Source organism: Gopherus flavomarginatus, chromosome 1 (assembly GCF_025201925.1).
Source record: "Gopherus flavomarginatus isolate rGopFla2 chromosome 1, rGopFla2.mat.asm, whole genome shotgun sequence".
NCBI lineage: Eukaryota > Metazoa > Chordata > Testudines > Testudinidae > Gopherus > Gopherus flavomarginatus.
The window spans coordinates 67,791,902-67,816,732 of NC_066617.1; the positions used below are offsets into that span (position 1 = coordinate 67,791,902).

Sequence of the window (24,831 nt, forward strand, 5' to 3'; positions counted from 1 at the left end):
GCTCAACTGGTAGTGATCAATGGCTCCATGTCTAGTTGGCAGCTGGGATCAAGTGGCGTGCCCCATGGGTCACCCCTGGGGCTGGTTTTGTTCAATAGCTTCATTAATTATCTGGAGGATGGCGTGGACTGCACCCTTGGCAAGTTTGCAGATGATACTAAACTGGGAGGAGTGGTAGATACACTGGAGGGTACAAATAGGATACAGAGGGACACAGACAAATTAAGAGGATTGGGCCAAAAGAAATCTGATGAGGTTCAATAAGGACAAATGCAGAGTCCTGCACTTAGGATGGAAGAATCCCATGCACCACTACAGACTAGGGACCGAATGGCTAGCCAGCAGTTCTGCAGAAGAGGACCTAGGGGTTACAGTGGACGAGAAGATGGATATGAGTCAACAGTGTGCCCTTGTTGCCAAGAAGGCTAATGGCATTTAGGGCTGTATAAGTAGGGGCATTGCCAGCAGATCAAGGGATGTGATCATTCCCCCTCTATTTGACATTGGTGAGGCCTCATCTGGAGTACTGTGTCCACTTTTGGGCCCCAGACAACTAGAAGGATGCAGGAAAATTGGAAAGAGTCCAGCAGAGGGCAACAAAAATGATTAGGGGGCTGGAGCACATGACCTACGAGGAGAGGCTGAAGGAACTGGGATTGTTTAGTGTGCAGAACAGAAGAACGAGGGGAGATTTGATAGCTGCTTTCTACTACCTGAAAGGGGGTTCCAAAGAGGATGGATCTAGACTGTTCTCAGTGGTAGCAGATGACAGAACAAGGAGTAATGGTCTCAAGTTCCAGTGGGAGAGGTTTAGGTTGGATAGTAGGAAAAACTTTTTGACTAGGAGGGTGGTGAAACACTGGAATGGGTTAACCTAAGGAGGTGGTTGAATCTCCTTCCTTAGACGTCTTTAAGGTCAGGCTTGACAAAGCCCTGGCTGGGATGATTTAGTTGGGGATTGGTCCTGCTTTGAGCAGAGGGTTGGACTAGATGACCTCCTGAGGTCCCTTCCAACTCTGATATTCTATGACATTTGATTAATTCTTTCGGCACCTGTGACACTACAATTATACTTAATAAATGATATGGAAAAAGGACATTTTTCTACAACCAGTAAGGTAAATTCCTTGTAGAAGACATTCTTCAGGCTGGAGGATTGCTCACATATACCAGCTGGAAGCAGGCAGCAATTCCATGCCTATTCTAAAAGGCTTAAAAAAGTTAGCATTATAGCTGCTAACAACCAACCAAACAGAATGCATGCGCTTCATTTTTAGAGGTGGATGGTTTCATCCAGGCTGGTGGATGTCTACCTATGAGAAAACAAACAGTACAACTATGTCCACACACTCATATGGGACATCCACTAAATAGGAAGACTCCTGAGAAGTAGGCAACCAGTGGTATGACAACAAAGAAAATGAGTTGAAATTAACAAACTTGAGATAACTACATACTCATCTGTTTTATAGATTCCATACAAAAACTGTGTTAAAATGGAGTTAAGATTGAGAGTGCATATCAGTCATTTAATATATTACCCGGATGCTGTTATCCCCAAATCAAGCATTATAATTCAGAGTAAAGGTTAAACTGAAGAGAAATCCAAACATCCTAGGGTTTGGAAATGCAGCTAGGGCACCCAAACAATTTTAACTTTGCCTTGTTGTGACACCATACAAGGTAGTATTAAGATTAAAGCATTTCAGTTGTGGTCCTAGGTTAAATTCAACTGCTTTATAGAGACACTTTGGGGTTCCCCCCACCCATACTCATGGCATGACCACTCATAGCACGACCACTCATGGCACAGTTAAATAGTTACAGACATATAAACAATGGATACCTCAGAGACCTGTGAGATTGAGACACACAGGTTGGGCTAGGCTAGGCTTTTTTTCTAGTGCTTTCTAAAAGCACTTTTCAAAGACACACCCTGAATTCAATCTTCATATAAAGAGCAGGGTTTGAGTTTTAATTACCCTTAGTTACCCTGCCCCAATGTGTGTAGCTGGCAGGTGAAACTTCATTACACTGCTGCATAATACTTGAGAGAAAGCAGCACAATAAAAATGTTTGTCTGGCAAAGCCACATTAGCACTGTTATAGCTCGTCAGAGGCCTAGGTGCTGATACCTCAAGGGCTAACTGGTTGTAGGAAGGATAGCAGGTGAGACACTGTGCTCAGAAAAGTTTTTCCCAGGAGCGAAATGAAAATGAGAGAAGTTATCCAAAACCATTATTTCTTTAGTAACGAGAGAGGCAGAGGGCAGCTGTTTCACAGATAGAGGTAGCTTACACCGGTTGCTACCTGCATCTCATTGAGGGATACAGAAACTTTAATTGGCACACAAAAAGTCAGACCAGCTCCCTCCAGAGGACATATCAGTCCTCCACACAGACAGATGCCCTTCATGAAAAAAATGCTACATGCTTTATATTGAATTCTCAGAAAATCAGATATTTACATCAGCACTAGATATTAAAGAAGTTAGAACCTGTACTAAGAGCAGCAAAGAGTCCTGTGGCACTTTATAGACTAACAGACGTATTGGAGCATGAGCTTTCGTGGGTGAATACCTGATGCATGTAGTGGAAATTTCCAGGGGCAGGTATATATATGCAAGCAAGAAGCAGGCTAGAGATAATGAGGTTAGTTCAATCCGGGAGGATGAGGCCCTCTTCCAGCAGTTGAGGTGTGAAAACCAAGGGAGGAGAAACTGTCTTTGTAGTTGGCTAGCCATTCACAATCTTTATTTAATCCTGAGCTGATGGTGTCAAATTTGCAGATGAACTGAAGCTCAGCAGTTTCTCTTTGAAGTCTGGTCCTGAAGTTTTTTTTGCTGCAGGATGACTACCTTTAGATCTGCTATTGTGTGTCCAGGAAGATTGAAGTGTTCTCCTACAGGTTTTTGTGTATTGCCATTCCTAATATCTGATTTGTGTCCATTTATCCTTTTCCATAGGGACTGTCCAGTTTGGCCGATATACATAGCAGAGGGGCATTGCTGGCATATGATGGCGTATATTACATTGGTGGACGTGTAGGTCTTCTTAATGAATCTTTGAAAGCAGATGTCTTCACTTCTGTGTCCAAATTAACAGAAAGTATAGCACAGAACATTTTTCTATTATAAATAGTTCTCTGAATAGAATGAATCCCCCTTCTCTCATAATTTTAGATAATGAAATTTTATTTTTACTTATTCTGTAATAAAATTTCATTTCACCTTTATAGTTTCTCTCATACAGAACAATGTTCATGAAGTGGCATTTAATGAGCCTTTGATTTCCAAAGTCCTAAAGACAAATGTTAATTTGGCCTGTTAGAGTCATTTGTAAGCTATAAGATACCATTGAGCTCTTTTTACTTCTCTTCAGGGACAATCATGAAGTTTTGTAATGAAACAAATTCCCATAAGTGTAAAAAATAAAGATTTCTCCATAATCTTCTACTCACAGACATGGATAACAAATTAGAACAACAAACAAAAGTAGACAACAAACAAGAAGGCCAAGTGAATTTTGCAGATCCAATACAACACATGGGGTTTGTAACGCCATCTATTACTAAGGTTGCCTGACACATCCCACTGTAAGACACTTGTGACAAAGCAGCAAAGAATCCTGTGGCACCTTATAGACTAACAGAGGTCTTGGAGCATGAGCTTTCGTGGGTGAATACCGACTTCTTCAGATGCATGTGGTGGAAATTTCCAGGGGCAGATATATATATGCTAGCAAGCAAGCTAGAAATAACGAGGTCAGTTCAGTCAGGGAGGATGAGGCCCTGTTCTAGCAGTTGAGGTGTGAAAACCAAGAGAGGAGAAACTGGTTCTGTAGTTGGCAAGCCATTCACAGTCTTTGTTCAATCCTGAGCTGATGGTGTCAAATTTGCAGATGAACTGAAGCTCAGCAGTTTCTCTTTGAAGTCTGGTCCTGAAGTTTTTTTGCTGCAGGATGGCCACCTTAAGGTCTGCTATAGTGTGGCCAGGGAGGCTGAAGTGCTCTCCTACAGGTTTTTGTATATTGCCATTCCTAATGTCTGATTTTTGTCCATTTATCCTTTTCCGTAGAGACTGTCCAGTTTGGCTGATGTACATAGCAGAGGGGCATTGCTGGCATATGATGGCGTATATTACATTGGTGGATGTGCAGGTGAATGAACCGGTGATGGTGTGGCTGATCTGGTTAGGTCCTGTGATGGTGTCGCTGGTGTAGCTATGTGGGCAGAGTTGGCATCGAGGTTTGTTGCATGGATTGGTTCCTGAGCTAGAGTTATTATGGTGCGGTGTGCAGTTACTGGTGAGAATATGTTTCAGGTTGGCAGGCTGTCTGTGGGCAAGGACTGGCCTGCCACCCAAGGCCTGTGAAAGCGTGGGATCATTGTCCAGGATGTTTTGTAGATCCTTGATGATGCGTTGGAGGGGTTTTAGCTGGGGGCTGTATGTGATGGCCAGTGGAGTCCTGTTGGTTTCTTTCTTGGCCTTGTGACAAAGTTCCTCTTCTATCTTGGTGGGTCCTGCGCTTACTGGTAGATTTGTTCACCTCAGAGATTCACCATGTGGGTCAGGGAACAGCTCGGAGACCTTCCCCTCTAGTAGAGCCCACAGTCCAAGTCAATTTCTCCTGTGTCTGATCAGGAGTTGGGAGGAACCCAGGCCCACCCTCTATTCCAGGTTCCAGCCCAGAGCCCTGTGGACTGCAGCTGTCTAGAGTGCCTCCTGGAACAGCTGCGCAACAGCTACAACTCCCTGAGCTACTTCCCCATAGCCTCCTCCCAACACCTTCTTTATCCTCACCACAGGACCTTTCTCCTGGTGTCTGATAATGCTAGTACTCTTCAATCCTTTAGCAATACACCTTCTCACTCTCAGCTGCTAGTGCCTCTTGCTCCCAGCTCCTCACACACATGCTACAAACTGAAGTGAGGTCCTTTTTAAACTCAGGTGCTCTGATTAGCCAGCCTGTCCTAATTTATTCTAGCAGTTTCTTCTCAATTGGCTTCAGGTGTCCTAATTAGCCTGCCTACCTTAACTGATTCCAGCAAGTTTCTGCTTGTTCTGGAACTGCCCCGTTACCTTTCCCAGGGAAAAGTTATCTACTTAATCTGGGGCTAATATATCTGCCTTCTAACACTCTCCTGTAGCTACCTGGCCTGACTCTGTCACATGCTGTTGTCTGTTGTTTATAACTTTGCCAAACTAACCACTTGGACTGAAATTTTCCATGCCAGATATCTGCCTCAGGTTGTTATTAATTATCAGTTTTGAAAACTTCAGCTAAAACAATTCAGCCATTTCCGAGAATGAGTCTAGGGGAAAATACAGTGTTCTGCCCATTTTCAAAAGTTTTGTCAGCCTTTATGTTCAAAATCTCTAGCACCTCCATGCCTTTGAGAAGAGACTTGAAATTTGGCAAGGAGTTGCCTTTGTGTCAGGGATGTCTGTTTGGATCATCCTCATGAAAACTGCCTGAATGTGGATAAGTTATAAGTCCTTGAAAAACTGCAATTTGCACATACCCACTAGAGACTTCTTAGCTTCTAGCACCTAAATTCTCCAAAGATTCTATCTGCACTGGGGATGCTCCACCCTGATGCTGAGCAAGACTTTCCCTGCAACTGCACCTCTGGGCTGCTGTGGGCCATGCCAGATCCTGATCCTGGCACTTGAACTAAGAGCAGGGAACCCGTCTCCTGTGCATTCAGGGTCTGCCTACACAGGGATAAAAAACCTGCAGCTTGCCCGCATCAGCTGACTTGGTCTCATGGGGCTCATGCTCTAGGGCTGAGAAATTGCTGTGCAGATGTTTGAGCTTGGGCTGGAGCCCGAGCTCCAGGACCCTGGGGGAATGGAATGTGCCATAGGGTTCCAACTCAAGCCCAAATGTCCACACCACAATTTTTAGCCCCACATCCTGAGCTCCACAAGCCCAAGTCAGTTGACCTTAGTCAGCCACGGCCATGCCATGGGTCTCTTATCCCTGTGTAGATATACTCTCAATGACACCCCACCCCGCACTGGACTAAGGAAATAAGGAGGAAGCTGCCTGATTTGCATGTGGAGGAGAGAAGAGCCAGACTTGCCAATGGGAACAGAGGTGGGAGAGTTTTAAACAAGGATCCTTGGGGTGGAGGGAAGACTGAGATTGGAAGCCAGCAGTAGGGTGACCAAATGTCCTGATTGTATAGGGACAGTTCTGATTTTTGGGGCTTTTTCTTATATAGGTACCTATTACCCACAACCCCGATTTTTCACACTTGCTATCTGGTCATCCTAGCCAGTAGGGAGTGGGAGAGGGAAACCGGGACTGGTAGCTGGGGTGGGTAGGAGACTGGGACTTGCACTGGAACCTGGAGGTGGAGACTAGGAGTTGAGGGGAGAGACTGGGGCTGGTTGGTCAAACAGACTGGAACAAAGAGCCGTGGGCTGAACACTGAGACTGGATAAGGAACCTGGAGAGAGAGAGACTGGGACAACAGGCAACCTTAGCAGTGGCATTTCCTAACTTTTATGTGCTTGACTTTGCAAACTTAATAGTGTTCTTTGAATGGAGGGGGACTTTTTTCAGTGTGAAATGATACACCAGGCAGATTAATATTTCAGCTAAGGCTACTATGACATCAACAGTAGTTTCCATTATAAATTTGACACACCTAGCGAGTCTGCCCCTGAAGGGACATATGAGAGATAATGTATTTTAAAGGATCAGATAATTCGCCTTTAGAGTACCATGGGAGCCAGACCTTTTCATAGCGTGGCTATTAGCAGCCTCTTTCAAATGCTAGATCCCTGGCCATACATCATGACAAAGTATTTTAATAGACTAAAACTTCGTTAACTTTTAAGTTTTTAACAAAACAAGGGGGCCAATGCAGAGTATAGGAGTTGCATCAGGTCCTTGACTCCCCCTAGTTCACAGTATCTTGCTGAATTCATAACCTTTGCAAGGCTTCTGGCTCCTCCTATTGCTGCAAAGCATTGCAGAGTCCCCAGCTCCTTTGGCTTCCCCTTAATCTGTAGAATTTTGGGGCTCTAAAAGTTCCTCAGGACTCCAGATCCTTTGCTTTGTGATGCTCTGTGATGCTTAAGAGCAATCCCCAGGGTTCCTTTTTCTTCTCCACATCTTGCCCTGCACGGGTTTTTAAAAGTGCTCATCAGATTGTATAGATTATACAACATGTCTCTTAGACTATGCAGATGCCAGACAGTGCCCTTTCTGCCAGGTGGGTCCTTGGTAAGTCTTTATAAAGTTACTAAATAATAAGGCAGATTTTAGTAACGTATCCTTTAAAAATTGTGACTGCTCTTTAAGTATTCTATGCACCAAATTTTTTAGCTGAAGTGACCCACTAAGTAAGACACTTGATAGAATATTTTAAAAAGTGTAAGTGTAAAGCATTGGTAACTTTAAAATATTATGAGAAATTGTCTTCAACTTTCCAGAAAACAAGCACATGAGTACTTTCCCCTGTGTAAAGTTATATAAGGGAGTAACCATCATGTTCATCTCAGAACTTTGGGCGCAGCTTTGGCAAAGCAGCTGCTACTCAGTGGCTCTACAGTTAGTGTGATTTTTAAAGACCTAGAACTCAAAATCAGCTTGGCCAATTTCATTGTCATTTTGCAGGAAACAATTGTTGCTTCCCACTGTTCAAAGAAACTATTGCGACAAACAAATAAGTACTGTAATTGCTAGACAAACAAGTCAAATATGCAAGCTAGGATTAGAATCCTGTTCCTTTGGTTCTAAAAACAAGAATACAGGTCCCATCTACTTTAGCTAAGAAGAAGCCTCTATTACAGAGGTAGATTATAGAAGCATCTTTATGTTCTCTCACAGCTACAGGCAGCCATCTGATGCTCATTTAGACACTAAAACAAAACAATTGATAATATTTTTGCTTAATTACAACCGCTTTACTGCAAAGATTCCCTACGCAAGAATTGTCAAGGTGGTGTAACAAGGCAGACAGCTTGAAGGGGCAACAATAAGCTATATTTTAGTTAGATCAAGGTCAAAATTTTAAATCACGGTACTATTTAGATGTCCTGAAATCTAAGCAGATTGATGAATTTTCTTCAAACTTTTCAGAATTATTTTCATAATCTTTCAGAGTAAATACAGTAATTAGAATTATGGGATTCAGATGTTCTTGAAAATCCTGAAGAGTACCTTCCCTATTCCGCTCATTAAGAAATCTATTGATAAACTTTTATTCCTCCTCTTGGAAGGGGACAGTGGGATTCTTAATTTTGAACTTGTGTCAATATCTTGTTTTGCGGCTATAATGGCACTTTTAGAGGATTTCTCATCTGTGCCCAAAAGATCTCTGAAATCCAGCTTCTCCTTGAAGAAAACCTCAGCTCCAGATTTGTTTTCTTGAGAAAGAGTCATTTAATGCTCATCCACTCTCTAAAATAAGCCATTATAAAACTCATTTGGCAAACTACAGTACAATATTTCTAGCTTGAACAATCTGAGGGCTTACTTCAATCTAATGCAGTAATTCTCCATGCAGAGATCGTTCTTCTACCCTACACCACGTCCTTTAGAAATAGATACAATCCAGTGCAGAACAAGAAGATTCACTGTAGATATTTCTGGAAAAAAATGTCCCCTGTGTATTATCTCACAAAGCCAATTGACTTGACTCATATGTTTTCCTCTTCCTGAAGAGATTTTTAAATCACTCATGATAAGAAAGTACAGTTAATCTCCCGTCAATGGCTTAATTTAAGGACTACCATGAAAAATAAAAAAGCCATAAAGTCCATGCAGTTTATACTATCTCTGAAAAATACTACATTTAGTGTGAGATTTTCATACCCTACTCCTGTGCAGACACACATGGACTTGCAGCATTATTTATTTCTCACAAAATCAGAAATATTTGTAATCTCCCCATAATCTTCTAGGGCATAAGAGCAACCATCTTCTTTCATCATCAAAACACAATGAGACAGTTTTGGGAAAAGAAAGACACCTGGCAGATTGCCATCTTTACTCCTCCAGAACATTTCTATGCTCTGAATTCACTTTAAAGACAGTTTTCCTCAAGCTGTCACTGTAGCACACATTTTCCTATCATTTTCAGAGATGAATCTATTGTTTCTCATTCTTATTATTTCAAAGTCCTCTAGAAACTACATTCTAATGTCCTCCGTGAATCAGTCTTTTAAACAAGACACGTTTCCAAAGAAGCAGCAACAAGCAGATAGTACCCTTTCCTGTTGGTAGGTTGACAAGCTTCTTTGCCCAACTCAGCAAGGCACTTAAGCATGTGAGTAACTTTAAGCAATGCATAGTCCCATAAAGTTCAATGCAGCTGGAGAGCCTTCAAGAAGGAAGTGACATGGTCTGATCAACAGGCAAGGAATGCTATTACCATTATTGGTATTACACTACGGCTTAGAGCCCCAACTCAGATCAGGGCCCCATTGTGTTAGACAGGAAGAGGCAGTCCCTGCCCTATGCTGTTTACTATCTAAACAGACAAAGTATGTGTGTGGGGGCGGGAGGGGAGCAAGAGAGGCACAGATAGTATGTCTATAGTGCATTGTAAACCCAGGTCAATGGGACTCGAGCTTGTGAACGCAGTGTTTCCAAGCCCATACTTGAGCATCCATACTGCACTGTAAACCTGGGCTTACAATTGCTGGATCTGGGTCTCTCAGCCATGCTAACATCCATACTGGAGTACACAGACCTTCTGACTCAGCTCTCAGGCTTGAGCTGCATCCACACTGCAAATGACACGGGGTCTCAGGGTCTGATCCACTTCCCCAGCAGGGTCCCAGGACTCACTTCAGACTGGTTTGTGTGTGGATGGAAGAGAGGTTTGGGCTCATACCTGAGTCAGAGCCTGGGCTTAGTATGCAGTGTATACAAGCTAGAGAGATGAAGTGACTCGCCAAAGGTGCAAGTGAAATATAGTAGAACCTCAGAGTTACAAACACCTCAGGATTGAAGGTTGTTCATAACTCTGAAATGTTCGTAACTCTGAACAAAACATTATGGTTGTTCTTTCAAAAGTTTACAACTGAACATTGACTTAATACAGCTTTGAAACTTTATTGGGCAGAAGAAAAATGCTTCTTTTAACCATGTTAATTTAAATGAAACAAGCACAGAAACAGTTTCCTTACCCTGTCAAAACTTTTTTTTTTAAACTTTCCCTTTATTTTTTTATCAGTTTACATTTAACACAGTACTGTTCTGTACAGTATTTGTTTTTTTGTCTCTGAGGCTACCTGACTGCATGCTTCTGGTTCCAAATGAGGTGTATGGTTGTCCGGTCAGTTCAAAACTCTGGTGTTTGTAACTCTGAGGTTCTAGAGCACTGACTGACAGTACAAAGCTGCCCTACTCTGACTCAAAGTATGTGATGGTTGTGGTGGAGGAGAGGGTGCCAAAGAGCCATCATTCTATTCACCTCTCAGGGCTGACAAGACACTCTGCACAGCCAGTATGTGGTCAGGACTCATTGCATTGTGAGCATGGCCAGCTGGAGATGCCTGGAGCCAGGAGAACATTCGGTCTCAGTCCAGTCTTGTCCTCTGCCAAGCCTGTGGAAATTTCAGAGGAAATCCTCTCTGGAGCTGAAGCTGGTCCTGTCCAGTACACAGAGGGATGAGGAGAGGGCACAGCTGAAGGTTTAGGTCTTGACCCAAAGCTCACTGAAATCAATGGGAGTCTTTCCACTGACTTCAATTAGCTCTGGATAAGGCCCACAGAGCACTCCCGAGTACTTTTAAATGATTATTTTTATATGGAGAACAAAATGAATCTGGTTTCAATTGTGATGCCAGATAGCACTGATTTATCCAGAAAAGCACCAAAGGTGAAATGGCAGATGCTTGGAAACACCTGATCTCTGAGAGTCCTTTATGGCCTCAACATAATCTGCATTTATGTTTTCTCCAGAGAAGTTCTCCACCCAAATGGCTGAGCTACCATCTCTTTTCTGGCTGTGGGGCCATTGCGGATCTCCAGAAGAAACTATCCAAGGCCACCACCGCTTTGCTGATAGTGGGGGGGAGGGAATGAATGAATGAGAGTATATGCTATGTGAAGAAAAATTACTTCCAGAAGTAAGAGAGCTGTTCTAAGATAAATACCTGTCTGAAGTTTTATTTTTAAATGTCAATCTTTTCCAAAATCTGGGCATTTGAATCCATGCCATGAGGAAAATTCAAAGAGGTCACTTTCCTGCCAGGCAGGAATCGATCCAGGTAGCTGAGGAGGAATGAATGATGAAAGGTTCCCAAAGAGAGTGGAGATGCTTCAGTGCAACTGATTGCCTTTCCTGCCTATTGCTGCTGTTGATCCTGGGCCTTGTGATGCGCATAGCATGTTTCAGAATATGTCTTAACCAGCCAGGGATGTAATGGCAGGGGGAGGCCTGGGGCAAGTTTAGTCAAATTTCTCACTACTATATAAAGGCAGAAAATCGATATATTAGTATTTCTACAGTGTCAGAGGTACGCACAGTGCAATACAAACATATGCTGATATAAAAAGGCAAGTTCTCCATCATCAAGAGCCTTCAATCGAAGTGATACAAACGAGGACGATGGAATGTCTCTCCAAAAGCATACGAAACATCTATTCAAAACTCTGCTGTAAAAAAACATCTATTCTGTCTCACATTCTGGTCACGTTCAGCCTTTCATCAAATATCTTCACTGGATTCCCGTTGCATCCTGTATCAAAATTCAAGCTCATTTTGCATCTCACAGTTTATCTTCTTCCTACCTCTTTCTGCTCTCTCACACACCTTCTTTGCTGTTTCAGGATACCGGTGGTTGCATAGCTTTTGTCATTGTGCTGGCAAAATAAAATAAGGATTCCTGCTACAGCAAGTAAACCTCCCATTTGTGCAATTTGGAGAGAAATACTTATGCACCTTTATCTACTTTGTACAAACATAAGGTAGTCACTGGGAGAGTTCCTTTGCTAGGATCCACGTATGATGTCACTCTACAAACCATGAAATATCAAAACTCTAAATTACAATACTGCTCACCTTTCCATGAACCGAAAAATATTAATGAGAAGGTGCTGATGGGAATATCTGAAGTATAACAAGTCAGAATCAATTTTGAAGTAGTTTATTGGGGATGGATAGTAAAATGTCACTGATGGCTGTCAGAACTAAAGCTCAGAATTTCAACGTACCCATTACTGAGACATCATATTCTATCAGCAGAGTCGCTTCCTGTCCACACTGTTTCAGAATACTCATGGCTTCAGCATGTGATGTTCCAAGGAGTCGAATTCCATCAACACTCAGCAACCTGTCACCAGGTTTGATTGTGCCCTCTCTGAAGAGAAATTAAAGGAACAGGCCTTATTAATTTAACATCATGTGGTTTAGAGATAATAGCCACTTATGCAAAGTGATTCACTCATGCCCTTCCTGACATCTATCCCACTTGACTTTACTCTTAACATTTACTTTGACAGCAAAACGCTCGGGGTCATTGTGAAAAGGAAATTGCTTTAATTGGAAAATCAGTGATGGGAAAAACTACCCATCACTAAATAATCAAGTCACAGTGGACTGCTATTAGGTATTGGTTTTGTTACAATATATTCTCTCTCTCTCTCTCTCACACACACACACACACACACAAAAAAGCAGATTGCTAACTGTAAGGGATCACCTCTGCTTTACATCCCTCAACTCATTTGGACAGCTCTCTTCTTCCCCACCTGCTATCTGAAAGAAAATTGGCTAGCAATACCATCCTCCCTCCAAGATATATATCATAACATATCCTGAATTATAAGAGGAAATTAAAGTATTCCTATTTTTAACCCAGGTCTCAGAGAAAAGGGCAGAGAGGAAGGGAAACAGAAAAAAAAAGAAAAAGACAAAGGATCTCTTGAACATTTGTTATTCATTAATTTTGGCCAGAGACAAAATTTCTGAGCATAAGCCAGAGAACTCAGCATCCTTTAAAGAAACTGTGCGTTTAGTTCCTTTAATGTTTTAAGGACACCAATGCCATTTCTGAAAATGTAATTGACATATAGAATCACTTATCAAAATAGCTTTTTTCTTCTTTTTTACAGACATGGGATTTATATATATGTATACACAGAGAGAGAGAGAGAAAAATATGCTAATAGGGCCATATCCTAAACTCCTTACTCAGGACTGAGTGAGTGGGAGAGTGGGAGTTAAGCCTGAGAAAGGACTGAGCAATAACTCAGGTCAGGATTGGCTCTAATATTTTCCCAGAAAAAAATTATAATACACATCTACATCATTTGTTTCTGCAGTGCAAGAGAAATACATTTTGAAATACAGTATGGAATTTAACTGTACATAGAGATGGTCTAGACAGTATTTGGTCCTGCCATGAGGGCAAGGGACTAGACTCTATGACCTCTCGAGGTCCCTTCCAGTCCTAGGGTCTATGAAGAGTCTATTAAGGTTGCATTGTGCATGAAAAGGTGGTTTGAAAGCTGTGAAGAGCATGTGATAATCCCATCATAGCATTTTTTAGGATTTTTAATTCATCTCTCTCTCTGTGTGTGTGTATATGTATATATATTTTAAGTGTGTGACAGGCAATTCGGAAACAAGCAGCTTAGTCTCTTAATTAAAATTCATGCTATGTCATCATACGCCAACTTCCTATGGTTGCATATTGTTATTACAATGAAATGCATCATTTTTTAATTTCAAAGGATTGGGTTTGAACGTGTCTATTGTACTCCATAGATGTCGTTTTAACTTCTGTCCCAGATAACCTAACCTTTCTCTCTTTCTCTCGCTACAGAGGAAAATGAATTGTACCTGTCAGCAGGCCCTCCAGGTCTAACACATGTTATTACAACAGGACGAGATTTATTTCTGTCATCATGTGCTCCACCTAGAAAAGGGAATAAAATGCCCTTGTACTCTTTTTTTTTTTTTTTTAAATGAAAACTCATTTCCAAAATGCAATTCCAAAGGCTTGCAGCATGCACACTTACAGACTGGTTAGAAAAGCAAGAACCATTAAGCCACTAAAATACACCTACATGACTGTACATGTGGAGTAGTGCTCTGTTAGTTTATAAGAGGTGACTCCTACTCTCCTGCTCCTTTAGGATAGGATTTGTTAAATGGGATATTTATTTCTTAACCCCCACACCCCACAAATTCATTCCCCTTTTTTGTTCTCAGTATGCCCTCTTTAGCACTAGGTATCCTGAATACTTTGCTGCACTGGGGAGGGAAAATTCTATTCTTAGAATAGCACAACAGTGACCACTAGGAGACCCTACACATTGAAAAAGACCCAGGACACTGCTTTCCCTGAGGACAGGGTTCTGTTACAGGTTCCGGGGCCTGCAATGTACAGGACAGACTAGATGATCATGAGGGTCCCTTCTGACCTTGAAGTCTATGAGCTAATAAAAGTCTATGAGCTCCCACAATTTACCATAGAAGTATCATTGTCTAAAAGCTGCATAAAGATTTTCTGTTCTCTAATTCAGCGTGAAGACTCTCATTCTACTATAGAGACTGGGGATGTTACTAAACTATAAAACAAATTTTAATAGCTGGCTTATACAAATAGTGTACAAGATATCTCCTTTAAGAGCCCTGATCTCATTGCAAATGGCAAACTTCCCATCTACTTCACTGGGACGAGGATTTGGCCTTGTGTGACCCAAAGTCAGGTATGTTCTTGGCATTCATTATTATTCATTACTATTGCTGCATAAATAAAAATGTATGCCAGTTCATAAACACAATTCATTAAGTACGGAAGAAATCATGCATTAATCACACAGGATTTACAAACTGTAGACAACAAATCTTGAAATATGATTGCACAGTATCATAAAAACTTATTGCTATTTTGCTTGTGCTCATCTAGAAATTCTGACTATTCATGTTTAGGGATAACTTACCTCGTATTACAAACCCAAAAGTGTTCCCTTCTTTATGTAAAGTAACTTCCACCGTTCTAAATATGACACCCGATCCTTGTACAGCTGAAAGATTTAAAAGAAAAGTTTTGTCTAATCATACTCATAGCTCTACACTGCTTCCAAGCAAGCTCTTGCATTTCTGATCATATACTTGGAAGAGTTCAACTACAAAAGATTGTTTTTAAAAGCTGTAATTTAACTACAACCCATGTTCTTACTGAGAACATTGTGGATCACATCTTCAGCTAGTATAAGCTAGCATAGACCCACTGAGGTCAATGGAGACCGATTCCCATTGACAGCCACTGAGCGATCTGGCTCTCTGTGTTTGAAGATATGTCTACATTGCACACTGCTTTTGGCAGTGTGCAGAGTACATACACTACACACCCACCTAGCAGAGGTATAAATAGCAGCGTAGATGGGGAGGTACTGCCCAGGCGAGCAGATAAGGACATACCTGAACTCTGTAGGATGTACCCTACTTGCTCAGGCAGTGCTTCCCAGCTGCTGCCACCCCCCAAAATTCCCCCTTCCCCGGTTACTGCTATTTTTTGCAATGTAATGTCCTGCTGCCTCTTCACTGCTGGAGTCCTTCCCTATTGCAGGAAAAGGGTAGAGCAGTTCCTTGTGGTAGAGAAAGGCTCCAGCAGCAGGGAGCTGTCAGAGCCTTTCCCCACTGCAGTGAAAGACTCCAGCAGTAGGGAAAGCCTTTAGCACGTCAGAGGCAGCAGAAAGGCTCTGGCAGTCCCCAATGATGAAACTGTCCTTGCTTCCTCATCCCCGACAGGGCCTTTCATTGATGCATGTAGCTACACACCACAGCATGGACACAGCCTGTCTTTCACTACGGTGCGTTGTTATACATACCCTATGTGCCATGCCAGGGGTGTGCAGTGAGGCATAAAGATGTCAAGTCAATTGCTCGAGATCAGTTAAAGAGTCAGTTGCTCAACCCAGAATCCAGGAACCTTTACTCTTGTTGCTCAAAAGGCAGAGCCAAGATTTTTAGGCTACAAACCTCACCAACTTTAAGCTTATTTTTTTGACACTGCAAAATCAGTTGTTTCCAGACTCATGTTGACATCAGTTGAAAAGGCTGGTGCACAAATCAAGATGGTTGGGGACAATAAGCCATTGTATGAAAGTCGAAGATGATGTTGTTAAGAAACAAAAAGCCATTTAAATTTAATTGCTAATAGAAAAAACTTTGGAAGAAGTGGAGAATTCACTGGTTCCAAAAAATGCAAAAATCCAACAGGAGAAATGTTTACAAGCTTCTAACACGGTCTTACAAACAAAGGAGCACACAAGGAATTAACAAATTAATAGCACTGTTCCATGTTGGACTTTCAATTAGTATTGCTGCAGTGTAAAGAGTTAAAAGGTCAGGATGCTATTAATACAGGCCATACTAAAGGTCTCTATGGACAGAGGGGACAAAATTTTGGTGCATCCAGGAAATACAGAGAGGGTTCCCTCACCTACATATTAGGTTCTGTGCAAAATGGAAGGTGTGGGCAGGAATAATGGGATTACTACTCTCTGCAGCACTGCCCCGTCACAAGTTTTCTGTGAGTAAATTAATGCTTACTCCACCATTACTACTCTACTAGGGGGTGCCCCACAGTCTGAAACCATAACTACCCCATCTGCCCCAGCAGTGCAGTTTCAGCATACTGGGGGGATGACAAGGTCTGCAAAGCATAAGCTGATGTACAGAAATATTTCTACTATATATAACAAGGCATAATGCATATAATATTCAGTGGATGTTGACAGGGATAGCTAGGATGCTATTATTCAGTCTCGTTACCAGCTACACTTGCACAAAGAGGTCAGAAATTCTGAAAACTTAAATGAATGGTTATGGTTACCACTGTAATGTTGCATGACAGACACATATTTCAACTGACCAAAGTTGCACATATATTAACAGTGCCTAAACTGTAGAAAATAGATTTGGTTAGCTGCAAAAGAAAAAAAATGCTAGCAAAATAACCACATCCACTGCTTAATTTATTTATTTAACTGAAATATCCTAATTCTGAACATGAAGTTCAGTTATCCTCAACAACCACTAATCAACAATAAACATTCAAAGCACGTTAAGGAAGTTGCCAAAAGTTCATAAAAACAAAAAATTCCATAATTAGAGTTAATTGCCAGCAGCTAGAACACAATGGGAATCATTAACCCTTGCCCCTTGAGGCACCATAATGCATCAGGAATGTAGAGAGATCAGTGGGATGCTCTGCTTTCAGTATACTGCATCCCTTTGTTTAGACAGGGAAGTCCTAGCAAGCTGGTTCTACAGGTCTTCCTTCCTTTTCTTGTCTAGTATCAGTAAGAACAGACCTTTCCCACTTGATGGGTGACATGAAGGAGCACCTACTTTTCTTAGCTGGCTGGCAGAGCACCAGCCAGCTGCCACTAGCAGTCCCTCCAGTTCCAGCCCCCACCCTTCCAGCTCACCATCACTCCAACTACCACTACCCACCTGATTCCTCCCAACTGCCACTAATTCTCCTCTCTCTCTCTCTCTCACACACACACACACACCTTAAAAAAACGGGATGGATGGGCTAAGGAAAGAGGGAAGGAAGATGTTAAGTAGGACTGTGTGTACTTCTTTTCTTAACACCCCCCAAAATAAGGTAAAGTCAGGTAGCTATGAGTGTCAACATGAACTTGAATCTTGGAGTCCATTTTGGACAGCTTGAGGTCCTCCATTCACACACTCAACCACAAAGCTCCCAGCACACCCCCCCGTCTGCTTAAAACAACCCTCCAGAGCTGATGTCTTCAGGGGGTAGGTGATCTGCTGGCCAGCTCTCTTCCCCACTCTTAGGCTCACCCTTTTCCCCATGACTAAACTCTTTAGGGATGGACTGTCTGGTCCACTTCATCCTTCTTACTTCTTCTGTAGTTTGCCTATTATACCAATGCAACCTAATATACCTCTGAGCCTCAGACTGAGGTAGAGGTCAGTGAGGTGGCAGAGACACAAAGAACAGCAATGTTTGCAAACTGAGAGGCAGGCAAGTCTCCTATCACCCAGAAAACCCTTATCACAAATCTGTTGAGGATTTGGACTTGAAGAGGACAGGAGGAGGAAAGGAGTGAGTTGGCAGTTCCTGGCGATGTCATGAGGTGAGCAGTTCACTCCTCAGTCATGACCCCAGAAGTCACAAAGGTAAGGTATTCACCAGAGGGGGGCTTTGTGGGGCTTTATGCATGAAAGAGGACTACATCTTAAAAGGAGGAAGGCAGAGGTACTAGTAAAACTAATGGGCACTATTATCTTCTTGAGATATCTTATTGTTAAGACAAAATGGTGGAGAGGAACTGAAGACAGAGATACAGGGGAAACAGGAAGCAAAAGTGGAGGTATGAGTTTCTGTTCTCTTCCCCAACCCAACTCCATAGTTCTCTTGTCTCTGAATATATCAAATGTATTTCCCAATATCCTTAGTTAATGGTCATCCCCAAAGTTATGGGGAAATAGTGAATAAGGTGTAGGTATAAACTGTTTAAGTTGCCTGTATTTGGAAACTGACTTTCAATGGGACTTGTGATCCTCAGCCATTTAGGTGATTTTGAAAACCCCACACTACATAATCATTTGATTTGACCATTTCTGCACTCTGCAGTAACTGTAGCGGAAACACACTTTATAAAAACCTCTTATTGAAAATGTCCATTCTGTTATTCTGTGTGTAAGATGATTTCAGTTTATCTGTCCATTACTTACAGATTGGAGGGAGCTCATACTCCACTTCTAGAACAACCCTCTCGCCAACGTTCTTGAGAAGGCTGATGATCTCATCATGGCGAAATTTTGTCAGGTTGATTCCATTCACAGATTTGATGTAGTCTCCCACGTCCAGCTGGTCACTTCTGCAACAGACACATGTTCTCTTCCATAAACTTGTATGTCATGTTGCCAGAGTAGCAGAGTTGCTTTCAATTACATTTTTAGTGTTGATAAAAACAAATCTTGCCACATAACTAAATTAAAACAAGCAAAACCCTTCTTGTGCTGATTTTCCAAATAGCAGAGGGACATTTCAAGAATTTAATCTAATATAATACATAAAATATATACAAAGAAGAGACATATTAGAGAGTTCAATTTTGATGTAGGAAATCAGGACTGCATAACTATGCTGGTTACAGTACTCAGCTATACCTGGGATGATTTCTCTTCCTTCATGTGCTCTTTTAACCTCCCTTCCCTTCCCCTCCCCACCTCTCTCTGCTTGGGCTACTGCCAGAAGTATTTTCTGGACAAGTTGTTGCCTCCACAGCCAACATCACAACTACAGCAGGTAAGTTAGAGCCCATTGGCACATGTTCTGCTCAGTTACTTGGAATGATTTGCCTTAATCTGAGTCTCTCCAGCTGCATCTCTCCCCAGTTACAGCTTGTTCTGCTTTCTCTGTAGAAGCACGCCAGTGCTTCTCTCTCTCTCTCTAATAAGCAGGTCATCAACAGTCATTTGAAACTATGATACCACCTTATCCGAGCTTTTCAACTATATTTTTTCCTTGACATTATAATGTATTTTTGTAGGTTTTATTCAAGGACAACAATTAATTAAATTTAAACCATTTATAAGAAATTAGATTATTCTTGAAATGATGCATCATCACTATTTCTGACTTTTTATCAGGGCAGCCTTGAAGGACGCAACGGTTCAACTACTATTGAAATGTTTCTTATAACGCTTCTCTGCTCTGATGTGCTGCCTTACAGATGCTGGTAGTCACTTATTTATTAGTGACCTTTTTGATGTGGTATGTATTTTTTGAAGCAATCACATCTTATAATGTATTTTGTGGCTTGAGATGTGGTTACCTAGCAGCAATTCCTCCTTGACGAAGGTTAGATACTCGTGGTTTCCCATCCTTGTCAATTCCACCCGATACCGTAAGCCCTAGGGTGGTGCCTTCTTTTTTCATTAATTCAACTATTGTTGAGCCCTTGAATTCCTCTGTTGAAAGAAAATTATTGGCATTATTAAAATTTAAATTGTATCACAGATGTTGCTTTTTTTTAAACTATTTCATCTACCTCCCAAGGAAGTAATTTTGTTTTTTAATAGCGAAAATGTGTATATCTGCCTGCTTTTTATAATACAATTCACAGGCTTGGGCCACAAAGCTCTATGTATAGATAAATCTGATGCAGATATTCCATAAGAGGTTATTAAAAATGCACCAATAGGCTAGTATACTCCAGACTGCAAATAAATACAAGGCTTACATAAAAGGTAATTTTTCTGTATTCTATTTCACATTCTTAAATCGCTTTCTTTTCTTTGATTTTTCTTTCTAAATCCAAGGTTTAAATTATACACTTTTGTTGGCTAACAAATTGCTGGGATAAAATACATAGCGGGAAAATGATGTAACTGAATTTTGGATCCAGACTAATTCTCCATTACAATATGTCAATGCTAACCAGAATAATCAGGCATAATAAGATTTCAGGAAGAAATAAAATGTATCTGGTCCAATCAGTTCTCTCTCTAAGATAAACAGAGTTTCATTTTAATCTACAGATGAATGGTGTTAGTCAAATGCTATTCTAACTGTTATTAATTTAAGATCCAGTTCTGTCAGCTTTATATTGAGTAACACCTTTCTCTACAAGTAGTCTGACTGACATTAATGGGACACTTGCAGACTCAAGTGCAATTCCTGTGAGTAAGGGTGATAGAATCTGGCTCTTAAGTGTCCAATAATGCAATACAGAATGCCTTGTCTTCTAATGCCTGATTTTGAAAGGTAGCCTCAACTATAATTATTTGGGCACAATTTTGCAGCCACAATTGCCAATGCAAAATCAGAGGTTGAATGGGGTCCCGTTTATAGGTAGGCCCTCAAGATATACAGACTTATAAATGCAGCAAAGAGTCCTGTGGCACCTTATAGACTAACAGACGTATTGGAGCATGAGCTTCATGCATCCGACAAAGTGGGTATTCACCCATGAAAGCTCACGTTCCAATACGTCTGTTAGTCTATAAGGTGCCACAGGATTCTTTGCTGCTTTTACAGATCCAGACTAACACGGCTACCCCTCTGATACTTGAGACTTATAAATGTGTGTTTTAGAAGTAGTGGCCTGTATCTACAATGAAGTGTATCATAATAGTAATTGAGACTCCTCAAAATGCATTGAAAAATCTATCCCTGAAAATCAATACTTCTAGTGTTAGGAAACACCATGGAACAAAATATTGCTGTGCTTTTTTCCCCCTTTATAAAAATCTGAGAGTGAGTTTAGTGCCCATGAAAGTAAGTTAATAGTGGTACTAGCCTGAGCCAAGCACAGTGTTCATTTGTGTGGACAGTATGTAAGATTCTTTATAGAGCGGTGCCAATGCAATATTGTTGACCTGTAAGCACCCCTGCTATTCCAGTCTTAAGAGAGAGGCAGAGAGATTTATAAGGATGTGGGGTGGTTTATAAGGATATGCACAAATGAGGACAAGGAAAGGTCTTTCAGCCTTATTTTAAATTTGCAACTAATATGGGAACTGAAATTAGAAAAGAAAATGCTATTTGTCAAACCACAGAGTGGAATAAATGACATGAGTTCAGAAAATTCAGTGAATTGGTGCCTAAGGCTGAACATACTTCTAGTTCTATTTTCCATAATCAGCTATAATAGAGGCCTCAGTGGGTTAGGTAGCCTAGTAGTTAGTGCCCTTAGTGCCAACCCCGCCCAGCAGGCACATCTTGCAGTCCAGGCCCTCTTTTAATCAGAAGTGCAGTGAGGTGGGCAGCGTAGGGGAGCCTTGGCCTGCTCACTGCACCAAGCTGTGACCCAGGGCCCAAGGAGGGTCAACAGTGTCTGGTCCCCACAGACACCATCCAAGTTTCCCTCCGTAGGTCACTTCCTACCATCTGCTGTTCTTCCCCCGCTTCCAGTTGAGGTGAAAAGAAAAAGTTGCTGAGACAGAGAACAGGATGTTCCTCTCCTCTGAATTTTTGAGATAGCACAACTCCTAATCTGACATTGCATGAATCTGTTTGGAGAATAAAGGGCTTCAAGAAGTCTGGGTGGAACAGTACTGGCTCCCGGGTCAACTGGTCTTGTAGTGTACTAAATGCCTCAACACAGCTTTTGGTCCAGTGGACCCTTTTGGGTGGCATCCTTCACCAGGTCTGTCAAAAAGGCAGCAATGGTTGCGAAGTTTGGGATGTACTATCATTAATACCCCACTAATCCCCATAAATGCTGGACTTGCTTTTTTGTGAAAGGGATGGGACAGCCCATTAGGGCTTGGATTTTGTCCACAAGGGTTTGTTGCTGCCCTCCTCTCACCCAGGTATACCCTGGATAGGTGACTTTTTGGGTGGCCAGCCGACATTTGGTTGGGTTGGCCATCAAACCTGGCTTCTTGAGAGCCGTAACACCACATCAGTGTGCTTCATGTGCTCGGCCCAGCTCTCATTGTAGATGACAATATTGTCAATATAGATATCCACAGTACACGACCCATGTGGCCACAGTACTCTGTCCATCCACCACTGGAAAGGTGACAGTGACCCCATGAAGTCTACAGGGCATGGTTTCAAACTGATATAGCCCCCATGGTGCAGAGAAGGTCTTCTTTTTCTTTAGACTTGGGGATTTGCTAACATGAACAACAACAGCTCCTGTTCCTGACTGGATAGGAAGGTCTTGGGGTATCTGGTGGCATAGTCCAAGATTACCAGTAGGTATTTGTGCCCTGCTGCAGACTTCTCTACAGGCCGATCACGTCTACGCCTGTTCTCTTGAAGGGTACTTCCACAATGGATAGTGGTACCAGGAGGGCTTTTGGGACCTATTTCTGGCCTGTCCACTGACATTATAGACACCAAGCACAATATTCTCACATCTCTTCATGGATGCCTGGCCAGCAGAACCTCATGGTCACACTGTCAAGAGTCTTCTTCCTCACCAAGTGACCTCCACATGGGGCTGTTTGGGAAAACTGCAGCACCCTCTTCCAGAATTTCTTGTTTTTCCTGTCTTAGGACCCTTCATTGCCTGGTATGCCGTCTCCCCTATCAGTTAAAAATGAGGCCACTGTTTCAACTGCTGCAGGTCTAGTGCTTTACCACCTGCGTGGGCAAGTTGCTCATAAACACTGCTGAGGGTCAGGGCATTTCTTCTTTCTTCCACAAATCCCTCCTCAATGGACAGCAGGTCTAGGTTGAAAGGTGGCGGCAAATGCTTATGGCCTCGGTTGGATTCAGGCAGTGGGTTCTTTATCCTTGAAGATGGTCCTACCTGAGGGTGTTGGTCCTCTGAGCCCCTTCCTTCTTATGGCCCCCTCTTGGCCACCGTGGCTACCCCTGCCTTCCTGAGTCTTCCGGCTTCAGCTCTGCCTTTTTACAGTGGCGTCTCACCACCCTTTGACCACTTCTTCAAAGAACTTCTAGTTGTGCCCAAGTATGACTAGGTAGGCCAGGTCTTTTGCCAATCCAGCCTGCATCATTTCAGTATATTCTTCCATGGCCAGTTGTATTTCTGTTTGGATAGAACTGTACATCTCCATGGATACACTAGAGATATATTATGTCCCAGTTGTACCTCCCGTCCTCAGGAGCCTCTCCCAGACCAAAGTCTGACTACAGAATGAGTTTCATCAACCACATACTGCTACACCATTCATTTGTACTGGGACCAAGATCTTCCCAGGGCCCCTCTTCCAAGCCCTGTTATCGGCCGTCCAGGCCTGCTCATAATCACAGTCCATGAATAAGAAGCCCTTTCTGAAATGTCCTTACTGAACACATACAAAACAGCTCCCGGTGGGAGGAATTGGTCTCTCTGTTGATTCTCTCAAGGGGAGAAATCCCTTTGGATAAGGTCGTTCAGCCAGGCCAACCTCTTGGTCAGTGGAGGGCGGACTTCCAGGCTCTTCTCTTGGCCTTTGTGCCCTCCTCCACTAGAGCTGTGTGTCCAAGCCTCCCTAATTACCTTTGTTGGAGTTTGGGCATTGGTACTCTGCGGGGACTGGGGCTTCATAGACTGACTTTTGGTGTTTATGCCTCTAGCCCAAGGGACATCAGGTAAATCTCTGCCAATGACACTGCCTTGGCCAAAGTTTCTGACCAATGTCTTACCACCCACTTGCACGCCCCCTCTGGAAGGATTTAAGTGAATTGTTCTACAATGAGCTTTTCTGTCACCTGGTCTCCTGTACACATCTCTGACTGGAGCCATCGCCAGCAGTGTTTCTTCAGAGTCTGGGCAATGGCCTATGTCTGTGCACAGGGAAAAATTTCTCAAGGTGGAACTGCTGTTGGTAGGTTTCTAGTGAGATGCTGGAGGCATCTAGGATGGCTGCTTTGACATGAGAGTAGTCCTGACCAGTTGTCACTTGAAGACTCTGATGTACCTCTCAGGACAGTCCAGTCAAGTAGGGGGCCAACAGAGCATCCTAGTGTAGAAGCAGGATTTTATAATTGTACTATGAGAATTAATGTATGATTTGACTTCATCTTGCCAGACACCCTTTTTGAATAGCAGAAAGGAATGACCCTCTGGGACTATGGGATTCTTTTTCCCATATGCACTACGAATTGGGCCCTTTTTAGTTCTTCGTTTTAAGGTTTAGTTAGTAAGAGACAGGATCCTGTATTCTGTCTATGTTAAGTAGATTAAAGGAATGTTGAAGGCTTGGGTCTCAATGTGACTTGTTTTGGTTATAAAACTTAGCAAGGTTTAATTTACAATGTCTTTTTGCTGGATATAAAATACTGCTGTTTGTATTCTCAAAGATCTCTGTAAAAGACTGTTTGTGTGAATGAGGAATGCATGCATCAGGAAAAGAGAAGGCATGAAGGCCATTGTTAACCAGATAGTCAAGAAAGGAGGAGCAAAG

General features: G+C 42.2%; 1 protein-coding gene across 12 annotated transcripts in view; it reads right to left on the reverse strand.

Moving 5' to 3' along the window:
• Positions 1 to 24,831, reverse strand: part of GRIP1 (glutamate receptor interacting protein 1) — a 584,939-nt gene that overhangs the window by 130,613 nt on the left and 429,495 nt on the right. For all 12 annotated transcript variants that reach the window (XM_050923229.1, XM_050923277.1, XM_050923304.1 and 9 more), the window contains exons 3-7: positions 19,800 to 19,935; positions 18,694 to 18,839; positions 14,919 to 15,002; positions 13,813 to 13,888; positions 12,183 to 12,328 (exon numbers count right to left, since the gene is read on the reverse strand). In XM_050923229.1, the coding sequence (XP_050779186.1) occupies positions 12,183 to 12,328; positions 13,813 to 13,888; positions 14,919 to 15,002; positions 18,694 to 18,839; positions 19,800 to 19,935 (588 nt within the window). The remainder of the gene's footprint in view (positions 1 to 12,182; positions 12,329 to 13,812; positions 13,889 to 14,918; positions 15,003 to 18,693; positions 18,840 to 19,799; positions 19,936 to 24,831) is intronic.